The 14,050-nt window shown below is 51.6% G+C and overlaps 4 protein-coding genes across 4 annotated transcripts; 2 read left to right on the top strand and 2 right to left on the bottom strand.

Moving 5' to 3' along the window:
* Positions 1–728: 728 nt before the first annotated feature.
* On the bottom strand, positions 729–1,043 carry LOC125684618 (feather keratin 3-like). Its single transcript, XM_048926889.1, has one exon. The coding sequence runs from the start codon at positions 1,041–1,043 to the stop codon at positions 729–731; it is 315 nt and encodes a 104-aa protein (XP_048782846.1).
* A 365-nt stretch (positions 1,044–1,408) lies between these two features.
* Positions 1,409–4,497, top strand: LOC125684384 (feather keratin 3-like). The gene is made up of 3 exons (XM_048926514.1): positions 1,409–1,460; positions 3,707–3,804; positions 4,162–4,497. The coding sequence occupies exons 1-3, from the start codon at positions 1,409–1,411 to the stop codon at positions 4,495–4,497; spliced, it is 486 nt and encodes a 161-aa protein (XP_048782471.1).
* Positions 4,498–8,253: 3,756 nt separating this feature from the next.
* Positions 8,254–8,568, bottom strand: LOC125684600 (feather keratin 3-like). Its single transcript, XM_048926853.1, has one exon. It carries the CDS (start codon positions 8,566–8,568, stop codon positions 8,254–8,256), a length of 315 nt encoding a protein of 104 aa, XP_048782810.1.
* Positions 8,569–10,403: 1,835 nt separating this feature from the next.
* On the top strand, positions 10,404–12,022 carry LOC125684383 (feather keratin 3-like). The gene is made up of 3 exons (XM_048926513.1): positions 10,404–10,494; positions 11,232–11,329; positions 11,687–12,022. The coding sequence occupies exons 1-3, from the start codon at positions 10,404–10,406 to the stop codon at positions 12,020–12,022; spliced, it is 525 nt and encodes a 174-aa protein (XP_048782470.1).
* The last annotated feature ends 2,028 nt before the right edge of the window (positions 12,023–14,050 follow it).

Here is a 14,050-nt window from a genome sequence, read left to right as displayed (position 1 = left end):
TTTGCACTGTTTTCTTACCTTTCTCAAAAACTTCCTCTGCTGTGTTACCCCAGACAAACACATCTCTGAAAAGTTGTTAGAGAGTGCTGGTCCAAGTAAAGACCCTTGAGACCGCTACATGAGCCAGAATGCTTAGAAACCGGAGGGTAAAGTGATTACACCCCAGCCGTGCCTACGATAATAGAAGCCAGCCTGTAGTACCAGTTGTTCAAAGGAGAAGGAAGAACCCTTTCCCAGAACCAGCACTTGCAAACATCTCTCCCCTACCCTCCACTGGGCAGCCTTTGCAAGGGAAAGGATAACACACAGGTGCAGATTCAAATGCATTAAAGCTTTAATGAGTGAAAATTTGAAAACTAGGTGCATGCAAGGGGAGGCCCTGCTGCCAGAAGCACCGGGGGCAGAGGAGAGTCTGAACGGCATGGCCATGGCAGCCATGCCTCCAGCTGTGCATCTGCCCTTTGTGTGGATGGCACAGGGCCCGTCAGACATTCCGCGGCTGATTCAATGGCAGTCACAGTCCAGGAAAGTTGACAGTGAGCACAGAGGACACAGGAAAAAAAAAAAAAAAAAAAGAAGAAGAAAAACAAAAACAAGGATGGACGAAGGGAAAAGAACTCGTGGAGCATGTTTTCTGAGAGATGAGATTTGCCCCGGTGCTCTCTCTCAGGTCTTCTCCAAACTTCATGGGCTATGGAGGTCTTTCTCCAGGGCCATGGCCAGCAGCTTTAGCAGGGGAAGCACCGCCTGCCACAGATGCCGCTGCCAATGCCAGAGAGGCCAAAGCCTCCAGAGGAGATGGGCACACCCTCAGAGCTGAGGATGCTGCCAACGGCAGCGGAGGTGGAGGAGCCCACGGCGGTGCTCTGCGGGAAGGAGCTGAGGATGGGTCCGGGCAGGGTCACCACCACGGGAGAGGGCTGGATGACCACGTTGGAGTCCTGGCACTGCCTGACGCAGGACTCGGTGCAGCTGTCGGCCAGCGGGGTGGGGCCGCAGGGCCGACACTGCAGGCGTGGCAGGCACTGGTTGTAGCAGGACATGTCTTGCGTCTGGAGGGGCACCTGTTGGCACAGAGGGTCAGGAGGAGCTCAGAAGTGAGTGAGAAGCTGCCTGCCATCTCAGGAAGGGAGAGAGCCAAGGCACAGTGCTGCCTAGGGATACGGTGGATGTGTCACGAAGCCCATGGGCTTCTCCTTCCCTTTTGACCTCAGTGTTCTGGCCAAGAGCAGACAGGCACAGCTTGGTCCTTGACTAGCTCATAGCTAAGGAGACATCTCAGGTAATGCCCAACATCTTGCCACACTGGCTGCCCCCTTCCCTCTCTCAGGGCAACCTGCTTCCCCAAGATCCAACCTTGGGGGATAAAGGCACTTATACGCGCAAACAAATCCCTGAGAAGCAGACGATGGTAAAAGGGATTCAGACTCACCTCGTTCCCAGGGAGATGAAGGCGAGAGGTATGGATGACTGAGAGAGAGGAGATGGGCCTTCTTTTATACAGCTCGTGCCCTGCCGCAGGGCCAAAGTCACTGTACTCTGGCAGTAATTGTTCAAGAGACTCTCCTCAAATGCAAATTATCCTTTCTAATGGCACAGGTTGTGGGTTTGGTTTTGTCAACCCTGTCATTTCATTCTCTTGTTTCTGACCTTCCCAATTGGTCCACGGAGCCACCTTTCAAGTTCCAGGATGAAAGGCACAAGGAGTTTCCTTGTAGAAACACGTCAATGCGGGTAGAAGACGTATTCTGTGCTTCAGGCACAGAATGGCATGTGTGTCTTGGGAAATGTCAGGACCTCATTTGTAACCACCTTTGTAGCAAGGCAGGCACATCCTCATGTCAATGCGGCCCACTTCTGAATACCCTGGACCTGCTTTGCCCGAGGACTCATTTTGCTGTCTCTCAGACTACTCCACAAGCCTCTGTTCGTTCCCTCAGAAGCCAGCTGGGATGTTCTGCTGCTTGCAAATGTCTTCTCCCACAGCTTACTCTTCTCAAGAGACATTTCTGTGTTTATTTCGCATCGTACACTCTCATCGCAGTCTCCAGGCACAGAAACGATATCACACCATCAGTTCTTCTGTGGAAGGGGACTATTGCCTTCCAGAGCCCTGCTGTTACCTAAAAAGCACCACGGAATAAGGTCCGTCCTTTTGAGTTGACGGCTGTGCTGGTTTCCTTTGCAGTTCCTTGCTCCTCCTCCTCTCGGGGGAGGGATTGCCTGGTGCGAGTGATGCTCAGGCCTGCAGACAGCGTGCACGGATAGGGAGGACCCATACCAAAAGGGTCACCCGTGGCCAATGCAAAAGTAGATTGTAAATTGCCTTGCACAGGGATAGTCTCTTCAGAAAGTGTTCCATAGGAACAAAAACATTAGCTGGCACTTCTGCACCAGAACACATCTCCTCTATGTCAGCAGGGCAGAGATGTGTTTTGCTCATGCAGCAACAATGCATTCCTTCTTTGATTGAGTCTAGGAGAGACTTGTGAACATATGCTCATCACTTCCGTTCCACGACCATCCCCAGCCACCTGACGCTTCTGGGATCCAGCAGCCCTGGCTCATTTGTGCAAACTTGCTTGCCTCTTCAACTGAGCTGTTTTTTTCTCCGTGCTCAGGAGCACTCATTTAGTCCATTCTTCCACAGCTTCACTAGGACCATCTCATGGAGGACAATGTCAAAAGCCTTTCTGAGCTCCAGCAAGAAAGTACACAGTCCTCTTCCCACATCCTTCAGGCTTGTTGTTTCTTTCTGATGAATCACCTCCATCAATCCATGACTTCTCCATCGTGAATCCACGCTGTGTGTGACACTGCAGGTATTTTCATCCTGCATGAGCACGGAAATGGCTTCCAAGCTCCAAGTTTTTCCAGAATGCACTGTTCCGCCTCCTACCAAGAGACTGACCTGACGGCCCTGGGCCCCTATCTCCGTGCTTCCACCCTCTTGGTCTTCTTTAACAGGAGTAACACATACTTTTGCCCAGGATTTGGGACACTTCTCCCAGTCACCAGCCTACATTGATCAAGTGGTGGGGACAGCTCCCTCAGCACTCATGGGTACATTCTACTATGGAGCAAATAAGCCTAATGTGTTCCACAGATCCAGATTCTTCGAGGTTTGCCTGACCCAAAGCCACATCTCGATTGCTCCAGCTTTTCAGCGTGGCCTCTGAGCCATGGAATTCCTGAAAGCCACGCTTGCTGGATAAGAAAGAAACAAAGACGACAATCAGGACCCCAGCATTTTTGCTGTCCACACTAAACAGGTCCCCTGCTCCCATGAGGACAACACCCACCTTATTTTCCTTTCACCACTGAGATCGGTGTAGGAACCCTCTTTGTTGCCCTTCACGTCCCTTGACAGACTGAATTCTATCAGGTCTATGGCTTTCCTCACTTGATTCCTGACTGCACACACTATGGCTGCATTCCTCTCACATTACTGAACTGTGCTTTCTTCCCCACGAAGCTTCGCATTGCTGCGTTTGTGTTTGGCAAGCAGCATTTTCTTCATCCAGTTCTGCTCATTTTGGTGTTGTTGTTGTCCTGGCGTAATCCTTAGGTCTCTCACACCAACACCTGAAAGAGGTCAGCCTGGAAGAATGGGCATTTCAGAAATGAGGAATGGAAATGAGGGAAACAAACCACAACCTGCACCACTGGCAAGCATAATTTGCATGTGAGGTGAGTCTTCTGTGAGTGACTGTAGGCCTGGGGCGGTGCCTGTGCAGTATAAAAGCGGGTCCATCTTCTCTCTCTCTCATCCGCTCCTCTTGCCTCCATCACCCCAGGAACAAGGTGAGTCTGAAGCCCTTTCCTCACTCTGTCCTCCTCCGGAATTTCTCTGCACATGCAAGTGCCTTCATCCTCTGTTGGGTCTTGGGAAGGCAACTAGTGCAGGGAGACAGAAAAGGGCAGCTGGTGACGTGTCAAAAGACGCTAGGTCTTGCCGGAGGTGTCTCCTGAGCTATGGGTCAGGCAGCAGCCTGAATGTGCCCGGTCACTCTTGGCAGGGCCAAATGTAAGGAGAAGGCCACGGGTTTCCTTGCACAGACTCCATATCTCCAGTCAGCACTGAGCCTTGGAACACGTGTGCTGGGAAGGCAGGCTGCTTCTTACTCTCCCCTGCTTTTGCTCCGCCCTTTCTGCCAACAGGTGTCCCTCCAGACGCAAGACATGTCCTGCTACAACCAGTGCCTGCCACGCCTGCAGTGTCGGCCCTGCGGCCCCACCCCGCTGGCCGACAGCTGCACCGAGTCCTGCGTCAGGCAGTGCCAGGACTCCAACGTGGTCATCCAGCCCTCTCCCGTGGTGGTGACCCTGCCCGGACCCATCCTCAGCTCCTTCCCGCAGAGTACCGCCGTGGGCTCCTCCACCTCCGCTGCCGTTGGCAGCATCCTCAGCTCTGAGGGTGTGCCCATCTCCTCTGGAGGCTTTGGCCTCTCTGGCATTGGCAGCCGCATCTGTGGCAGGCGGTGCTTCCCCTGCTAAAGCTGCTGGTGATGGTCCTGGAGGATTACCTCTTGGGACGCAGAATTCATAGCGGCCCTGAGAGAGAGCACTGAGATCTTCCTTTCCAAGGGACCACGCAACACCTCTTGCAAAACGTCGGGGCAAGCATGAACTCTCAGAATGCGCTGCCTGTGTCTGCCTTTCCCCTCTTCCACTCCCGCCTTTACCTCCTGACTTCATAATTGTCACCTCTGCTCCTTTCGTCTGTCAAACCCAGAAGACCAGACAAGGGGGGAGCTGTTGGTACTTCTCGCACTATTGAAGAATGGGAGACGGACGCCTGGCAGGGTATCCACCATGTCCATTAGTGCAGACTCTGTCCCTGCTGCTTCCTGCTTGATGTCCTCCCCTTGACGCAACTTTCTTTCCCTCTTCTGACTCAATAAAGTTGTGGTGCATCTCAGTCTGTGCCTCTGCATCACTCACTCTACTCTGCAAACACTCCATGTGTCTGCAGGATGTCTGCCGCTCTGAAGACTTCAGCAAATGTGGGTGACGGCTGGGGACCCGTCACCTTTTCCCCATCAGGCCCAGCCTGGAAAAGCGTGCTGTTGGCTTTGACAGTCACCGCTGTGGCAAAAGGGTCCTTCCTGCTAAATCTGCTGGCAATGGCCCCGTAGAAAGACCTCCAAAGGCTGTGAAGTTTGTAGCAGTCCTGAGAGAGAGCACTGGGGCCCGCTTGGTCGTTCAGAAAATATGACCCATTTCTACCATTCCCCTCTCTTACTCTCTCTTTTCCATCCCCAGTCCTCACTGATCAGCATGTCTCCCCTGGACTGCGTGCCCCACCCAGTCAGCCTAGGGAGGACCCACTGGCCCTATGCTGTCTGTGGATAAGGCAGAAGGACAGCTGGAGGCATGGCTGCCGTGGTCACGCAGCGCAGGCTCCCTGGTCCTTTGGGCAGCAGGGCCTCCCCTTGCAATGAGCTTGTCTCCAAATATTCACCCACCAAACATCTCCTGCATCCCAATCAGCATGTCTGTCTTACTCCTTCCCTTCCAATGAAGGCTGGGAAGAGAGATGTTTCTCAGCAGTGATCCTGGCAGGTGCTTCTCAAAGGGTTTCTGAACAAATGGGAAGAAATCTCAGCGGTCTCTATTCTCAACACTGCTTTTTAGCAAGTTTCTCGGAGCCATGAACAGCGAGATTGGCTGTACCCTCATGAGTCAAATTAGGGCTGCATAAAAGGATCCAGTACAGTTCAGTGGGTGCTATCCACTTTCCTGTTCACACTACTTCTTTTTTATCAATAAGCTCAGCAATGTGAAGCAAGTAGTAAGGAAGGTGGAGGAAAAGCCCTACTACCAATAGCACCACACAGCTCACCCCACTCGCCCTGTGTCTTCCTTGCAACAGAGTCCAGTTGGGGGCTGCATGGTAGCGTAGAAAGAGAAAGGAAGCACTCTCTACTTCCCATCAACTAGTGATATTCTATCACGCTATGGGATGCAGGGAGTCCATAAGCACAGGAGTTGTTAGAAAAGACAGAAGTTTTCATAACGAGACACTCCCTTCCTCCTTCCCCTTCTCCACCTTCATTGTTGGTGTGATGTCACATGGTGTGTAGTACCCCTCATGTGGGAAACACTCTCAGTCAATAATTTTGACTCCAGAAAGGAACACAGGGAAGCAGTGTATTTCCTTCCCAATTGCAGTGGTAGACACACACTCTCGAGACAAAAGAGAAACTGCACGCCTTCTCAGCAAAACACACCCCGCAATTTACCTTTCTAAAAATGCATGCTACCATTTCTCCTAGTTCCTCACTGCTTGAGTATCCCAGGCTCACAATCTTCTCCACGCAGTCACTAAGGAATATTTCAATATTAGATCCGCTTCCAATCTGTTGTTTTTACGTATATGTTGTATTTCTCCATAGAGGTAGAAGGACAATAATTCTTAAGGTTACTGCGTTCATTTGACAGGTTAAGTTTATATAATCTTTGTTCTGCCCTGTGCTAAGGATTAAAATAATCCTTGTCATTCGGCCCTCTCCTACGTCTACCCTGCAGATTTGCCTTCTCTTGGGTTACTCAGAACACTCCAGTTTCTGCTTTTGAGCATGCAATTTGACATAGCTTCTGCTAGTCTATGCCGCAGACGCTTTCTGGAAAAGCATCCTATGCTGCATTTCATAAGAAGGCTTAGGAAAGGGCAAACTTTGCTCTTAGAAGCTTCTAGTCCAAAACCACAATCCACCTCTCAGCCTTGAGTCTCTTGAGGTCAGCTGCCCCCTTCAGGCCTCCTCCCCACAGCTTGCCTTCCCCAAGCATACAGCCTTTTGTTGGAGAGAGTTTGGAGAAAGCCTCAATGCTGTGCCTGCACTGCTCTGCAAGGGACAAAAAAATGGTATGATATCAATCCCAGAATGACAGAGCACAGGGGTTGGAAGGGACCACTGGAGATCATCCACTCCACTCGGAGTCCAAGTCCCTTGCTGAAGAAGGTTTCCTACACTAGGCTGCAGAGGAAAGAATCCAAGAGACTTCTGCATATCTCCAGAAAAGGAGACTTCACCACCTCTCTGGGCAGCCTGTTCCAATGCTCCATCAGTCAGTGCTGCACTAGTTTCTCCTGGGCTTTCTTCCAGAGGCTCCAGGTGAGGCCATTCTCCACAGTGGTGCTAGAAAGCTCACTTTGCAGAGCTGGTGCTGCACGGACAGGCCCAACAACAACTGCACAAATGTTTCCTCATGTTTAATCTGTTCAAAGGCTTGATGATGCTCAGGACCCCGGTCAAAGGAGGCCCTCTTTGAACTCCCTCCATACGGAGGGCACTCAAGCTGACTACGGGCTGAAAGGTGCATTGTCCAGGACCCCACAGGAAATACCATGGGAAGGCTTGCCTTTCTTTCCTAAAAGCTGCTGGGGACATAGTTGCTACCTTCTTGCTCTCATCCACAGCGATGTGGACAGTGCTACCTCAAGTTCTCTTCTGAAGAAACGGACCTCTTCCTTGGAACCACTGACTTCCCCTCGCTTTACGTCAAAACTGACCATTAGAAGAATTTGCACTGTTTTCTTACCTTTCTCAAAAACTTCCTCTGCTGTGTTACCCCAGACAAACACATCTCTGAAAAGTTGTTAGAGAGTGCTGGTCCAAGTAAAGACCCTTGAGACCGCTACATGAGCCAGAATGCTTAGAAACCGGAGGGTAAAGTGATTACACCCCAGCCGTGCCTACGATAATAGAAGCCAGCCTGTAGTACCAGTTGTTCAAAGGAGAAGGAAGAACCCTTTCCCAGAACCAGCACTTGCAAACATCTCTCCCCTACCCTCCACTGGGCAGCCTTTGCAAGGGAAAGGATAACACACAGGTGCAGATTCAAATGCATTAAAGCTTTAATGAGTGAAAATTTGAAAACTAGGTGCATGCAAGGGGAGGCCCTGCTGCCAGAAGCACCGGGGGCAGAGGAGAGTCTGAACGGCATGGCCATGGCAGCCATGCCTCCAGCTGTGCATCTGCCTTTTGTGTGGATGGCACAGGGCCCGTCAGACATTCCGAGGCTGATTCAATGGCAGTCACAGTCCAGGAAAGTTGACAGTGAGCACAGAGGACACAGGAAAAAAAAAAAAAAAAAGAAGAAGAAAAACAAAAAAAAGGATGGACGAAGGGAAAAGAACTCATGGAGCATGTTTTCTGAGAGATGAGATTTGCCCCGGTGCTCTCTCTCAGGTCTTCTCCAAACTTCATGGGCTATGGAGGTCTTTCTCCAGGGCCATGGCCAGCAGCTTTAGCAGGGGAAGCACCGCCTGCCACAGATGCCGCTGCCAATGCCAGAGAGGCCAAAGCCTCCAGAGGAGATGGGCACACCCTCAGAGCTGAGGATGCTGCCAACGGCAGCGGAGGTGGAGGAGCCCACGGCGGTGCTCTGCGGGAAGGAGCTGAGGATGGGTCCGGGCAGGGTCACCACCACGGGAGAGGGCTGGATGACCACGTTGGAGTCCTGGCACTGCCTGACACAGGACTCGGTGCAGCTGTCGGCCAGCGGGGTGGGGCCGCAGGGCCGACACTGCAGGCGTGGCAGGCACTGGTTGTAGCAGGACATGTCTTGTGTCTGGAGGGGCACCTGTTGGCACAGAGGGTCAGGAGGAGCTCAGAAGTGAGTGAGAAGCTGCCTGCCATCTCAGGAAGGGAGAGAGCCAAGGCACAGTGCTGCCTAGGGATACGGTGGATGTGTCACGAAGCCCATGGGCTTCTCCTTCCCTTTTGACCTCAGTGTTCTGGCCAAGAGCAGACAGGCACAGCTTGGTCCTTGACTAGCTCATAGCTAAGGAGACATCTCAGGTAATGCCCAACATCTTGCCACACTGGCTGCCCCCTTCCCTCTCTCAGGGCAACCTGCTTCCCCAAGATCCAACCTTGGGGGATAAAGGCACTTATACGCGCAAACAAATCCCTGAGAAGCAGACGATGGTAAAAGGGATTCAGACTCACCTCGTTCCCAGGGAGATGAAGGCGAGAGGTGTGGATGACTGAGAGAGAGGAGATGGGCCTTCTTTTATACAGCTCGTGCCCTGCCGCAGGGCCAAAGTCACTGTACTCTGGCAGTAATTGTTCAAGAGACTCTCCTCAAATGCAAATTATCCTTTCTAATGGCACAGGTTGTGGGTTTGGTTTTGTCAACCCTGTCATTTCATTCTCTTGTTTCTGACCTTCCCAATTGGTCCACGGAGCCACCTTTCAAGTTCCAGGATGAAAGGCACAAGGAGTTTCCTTGTAGAAACACGTCAATGCGGGTAGAAGACGTATTCTGTGCTTCAGGCACAGAATGGCATGTGTGTCTTGGGAAATGTCAGGACCTCATTTGTAACCGCCTTTGTAGCAAGGCAGGCACATCCTCATGTCAATGCGGCCCACTTCTGAATACCCTGGACCTGCTTTGCCCGAGGACTCATTTTGCTGTCTCTCAGACTACTCCACAAGCCTCTGTTCGTTCCCTCAGAAGCCAGCTGGGATGTTCTGCTGCTTGCAAATGTCTTCTCCCACAGCTTACTCTTCTCAAGAGACATTTCTGTGTTTATTTCGCATCGTACACTCTCATCGCAGTCTCCAGGCACAGAAACGATATCACACCATCAGTTCTTCTGTGGAAGGGGACTATTGCCTTCCAGAGCCCTGCTGTTACCTAAAAAGCACCACGGAATAAGGTCCGTCCTTTTGAGTTGACGGCTGTGCTGGTTTCCTTTGCAGTTCCTTGCTCCTCCTCCTCTCGGGGGAGGGATTGCCTGGTGCGAGTGATGCTCAGGCCTGCAGACAGCGTGCACGGATAGGGAGGACCCATGCCAAAAGGGTCACCCGTGGCCAATGCAAAAGTAGATTGTAAATTGCCTTGCACAGGGATAGTCTCTTCAGAAAGTGTTCCATAGGAACAAAAACATTAGCTGGCACTTCTGCACCAGAACACATCTCCTCTATGTCAGCAGGGCAGAGATGTGTTTTGCTCATGCAGCAACAATGCATTCCTTCTTTGATTGAGTCTAGGAGAGACTTGTGAACATATGCTCATCACTTCCGTTCCACGACCATCCCCAGCCACCTGACGCTTCTGGGATCCAGCAGCCCTGGCTCATTTGTGCAAACTTGCTTGCCTCTTCAACTGAGCTGTTTTTTTCTCCGTGCTCAGGAGCACTCATTTAGTCCATTCTTCCACAGCTTCACTAGGACCATCTCATGGAGGACAATGTCAAAAGCCTTTCTGAGCTCCAGCAAGAAAGTACACAGTCCTCTTCCCACATCCTTCAGGCTTGTTGTTTCTTTCTGATGAATCACCTCCATCAATCCATGACTTCTCCATCGTGAATCCACGCTGTGTGTGACACTGCAGGTATTTTCATCCTGCATGAGCACGGAAATGGCTTCCAAGCTCCAAGTTTTTCCAGAATGCACTGTTCCGCCTCCTACCAAGAGACTGACCTGACGGCCCTGGGCCCCTATCTCCGTGCTTCCACCCTCTTGGTCTTCTTTAACAGGAGTAACACATACTTTTGCCCAGGATTTGGGACACTTCTCCCAGTCACCAGCCTACATTGATCAAGTGGTGGGGACAGCTCCCTCAGCACTCATGGGTACATTCTACTATGGAGCAAATAAGCCTAATGTGTTCCACAGATCCAGATTCTTCGAGGTTTGCCTGACCCAAAGCCACATCTCGATTGCTCCAGCTTTTCAGCGTGGCCTCTGAGCCATGGAATTCCTGAAAGCCACGCTTGCTGGATAAGAAAGAAACAAAGACGACAATCAGGACCCCAGCATTTTTGCTGTCCACACTAAACAGGTCCCCTGCTCCCATGAGGACAACACCCACCTTATTTTCCTTTCACCACTGAGATCGGTGTAGGAACCCTCTTTGTTGCCCTTCACGTCCCTTGACAGACTGAATTCTATCAGGTCTATGGCTTTCCTCACTTGATTCCTGACTGCACACACTATGGCTGCATTCCTCTCACATTACTGAACTGTGCTTTCTTCCCCACGAAGCTTCGCATTGCTGCGTTTGTGTTTGGCAAGCAGCATTTTCTTCATCCAGTTCTGCTCATTTTGGTGTTGTTGTTGTCCTGGCGTAATCCTTAGGTCTCTCACACCAACACCTGAAAGAGGTCAGCCTGGAAGAATGGGCATTTCAGAAATGAGGAATGGAAATGAGGGAAACAAACCACAACCTGCACCACTGGCAAGCATAATTTGCATGTGAGGTGAGTCTCCTGTGAGTGACTGTAGGCCTGGGGCGGTGCCTGTGCAGTATAAAAGCGGGTCCATCTTCTCTCTCTCTCATCCACTCCTCTTGCCTCCATCACCCCAGGAACAAGGTGAGTCTGAAGCCCTTTCCTCACTCTGTCCTCCTCCGGAATTTCTCTGCACATGCAAGTGCCTTCATCCTCTGTTGGGTCTTGGGAAGGCAACTAGTGCAGGGAGACAGAAAAGGGCAGCTGGTGACGTGTCAAAAGACGCTAGGTCTTGCCGGAGGTGTCTCCTGAGCTATGGGTCAGGCAGCAGCCTGAATGTGCCCGGTCACTCTTGGCAGGGCCAAATGTAAGGAGAAGGCCACGGGTTTCCTTGCACAGACTCCATATCTCCAGTCAGCACTGAGCCTTGGAACACGTGTGCTGGGAAGGCAGGCTGCTTCTTACTCTCCCCTGCTTTTGCTCCGCCCTTTCTGCCAACAGGTGTCCCTCCAGACGCAAGACATGTCCTGCTACAACCAGTGCCTGCCACGCCTGCAGTGTCGGCCCTGCGGCCCCACCCCACTGGCCGACAGCTGCACCGAGTCCTGCGTCAGGCAGTGCCAGGACTCCAACGTGGTCATCCAGCCCTCTCCCGTGGTGGTGACCCTGCCTGGACCCATCCTCAGCTCCTTCCCGCAGAGCACCGCCGTGGGCTCCTCCACCTCCGCTGCCGTTGGCAGCATCCTCAGCTCTGAGGGTGTGCCCATCTCCTCTGGAGGCTTTGGCCTCTCTGGCATTGGCAGCGGCATCTGTGGCAGGCGGTGCTTCCCCTGCTAAAGCTGCTGGTGTTGGTCCTGGAGGATTACCTCTTGGGACGCAGAATTCATAGCGGCCCTGAGAGAGAGCACTGAGATCTTCCTTTCCAAGGGACCACGCAACACCTCTTGCAAAACGTCGGGGCAAGCATGAACTCTCAGAATGCGCTGCCTGTGTCTGCCTTTCCCCTCTTCCACTCCCGCCTTTACCTCCTGACTTTATAATTGTCACCTCTGCTCCTTTCGTCTGTCAAACCCAGAAGACCAGACGAGGGGGGAGCTGTTGGTACTTCTCGCACTATTGAAGAATGGGAGACGGACGCCTGGCGGGGTATCCACCATGTCCATTAGTGCAGACTCTGTCCCTGCTGCTTCCTGCTTGATGTCCTCCCCTTGACGCAACTTTCTTTCCCTCTTCTGACTCAATAAAGTTGTGGTGCATCTCAGTCTGTGCCTCTGCATCACTCACTCTACTCTGCAAACACTCCATGTGTCTGCAGGATGTCTGCCGCTCTGAAGACTTCAGCAAATGTGGGTGACGGCTGGGGACCCGTCACCTTTTCCCCATCAGGCCCAGCCTGGAAAAGCGTGCTGTTGGCTTTGACAGTCACCGCTGTGGCAAAAGGGTCCTTCCTGCTAAATCTGCTGGCAATGGCCCCGTAGAAAGACCTCCAAAGGCTGTGAAGTTTGTAGCAGTCCTGAGAGAGAGCACTGGGGCCCGCTTGGTCGTTCAGAAAATATGACCCATTTCTACCATTCCCCTCTCTTACTCTCTCTTTTCCATCCCCAGTCCTCACTGATCAGCATGTCTCCCCTGGACTGCGTGCCCCACCCAGTCAGCCTAGGGAGGACCCACTGGCCCTATGCTGTCTGTGGATAAGGCAGAAGGACAGCTGGAGGCATGGCTGCCGTGGTCACGCAGCGCAGGCTCCCTGGTCCTTTGGGCAGCAGGGCCTCCCCTTGCAATGAGCTTGTCTCCAAATATTCACCCACCAAACATCTCCTGCATCCCAATCAGCATGTCTGTCTTACTCCTTCCCTTCCAATGAAGGCTGGGAAGAGAGATGTTTCTCAGCAGTGATCCTGGCAGGTGCTTCTCAAAGGGTTTCTGAACAAATGGGAAGAAATCTCAGCGGTCTCTATTCTCAACACTGCTTTTTAGCAAGTTTCTCGGAGCCATGAACAGCGGGATTGGCTGTACCCTCATGAGTCAAATTAGGGCTGCATAAAAGGATCCAGTACAGTTCAGTGGGTGCTATCCACTTTCCTGTTCACACTACTTCTTTTTTATCAATAAGCTCAGCAATGTGAAGCAAGTAGTAAGGAAGGTGGAGGAAAAGCCCTACTACCAATAGCACCACACAGCTCACCCCACTCGCCCTGTGTCTTCCTTGCAACAGAGTCCAGTTGGGGGCTGCATGGTAGCGTAGAAAGAGAAAGGAAGCACTCTCTACTTCCCATCAACTAGTGATATTCTATCACGCTATGGGATGCAGGGAGTCCATAAGCACAGGAGTTGTTAGAAAAGACAGAAGTTTTCATAACGAGACACTCCCTTCCTCCTTCCCCTTCTCCACCTTCATTGTTGGTGTGATGTCACATGGTGTGTAGTACCCCTCATGTGGGAAACACTCTCAGTCAATAATTTCGACTCCAGAAAGGAACACAGGGAAGCAGTGTATTTCCTTCCCAGTTGCAGTGGTAGACACACACTCTCGAGACAAAAGAGAAACTGCACGCCTTCTCAGCAAAACACACCCCGCAATTTACCTTTCTAAAAATGCATGCTACCATTTCTCCTAGTTCCTCACTGCTTGAGTATCCCAGGCTCACAATCTTCTCCACGCAGTCACTAAGGAATATTTCAATATTAGATCCGCTTCCAATCTGTTGTTTTTACGTATATGTTGTATTTCTCCATAGAGGTAGAAGGACAATAATTCTTAAGGTTACTGCGTTCATTTGACAGGTTAAGTTTATATAATCTTTGTTCTGCCCTGTGCTAAGGATTAAAATAATCCTTGTCATTCGGCCCTCTCCTACGTCTACC

The sequence above is a fragment of the Lagopus muta genome, chromosome 25, assembly GCF_023343835.1.
Source record: "Lagopus muta isolate bLagMut1 chromosome 25, bLagMut1 primary, whole genome shotgun sequence".
NCBI lineage: Eukaryota > Metazoa > Chordata > Aves > Galliformes > Phasianidae > Lagopus > Lagopus muta.
This window is presented reverse-complemented; position numbering and strand designations above follow the sequence as displayed.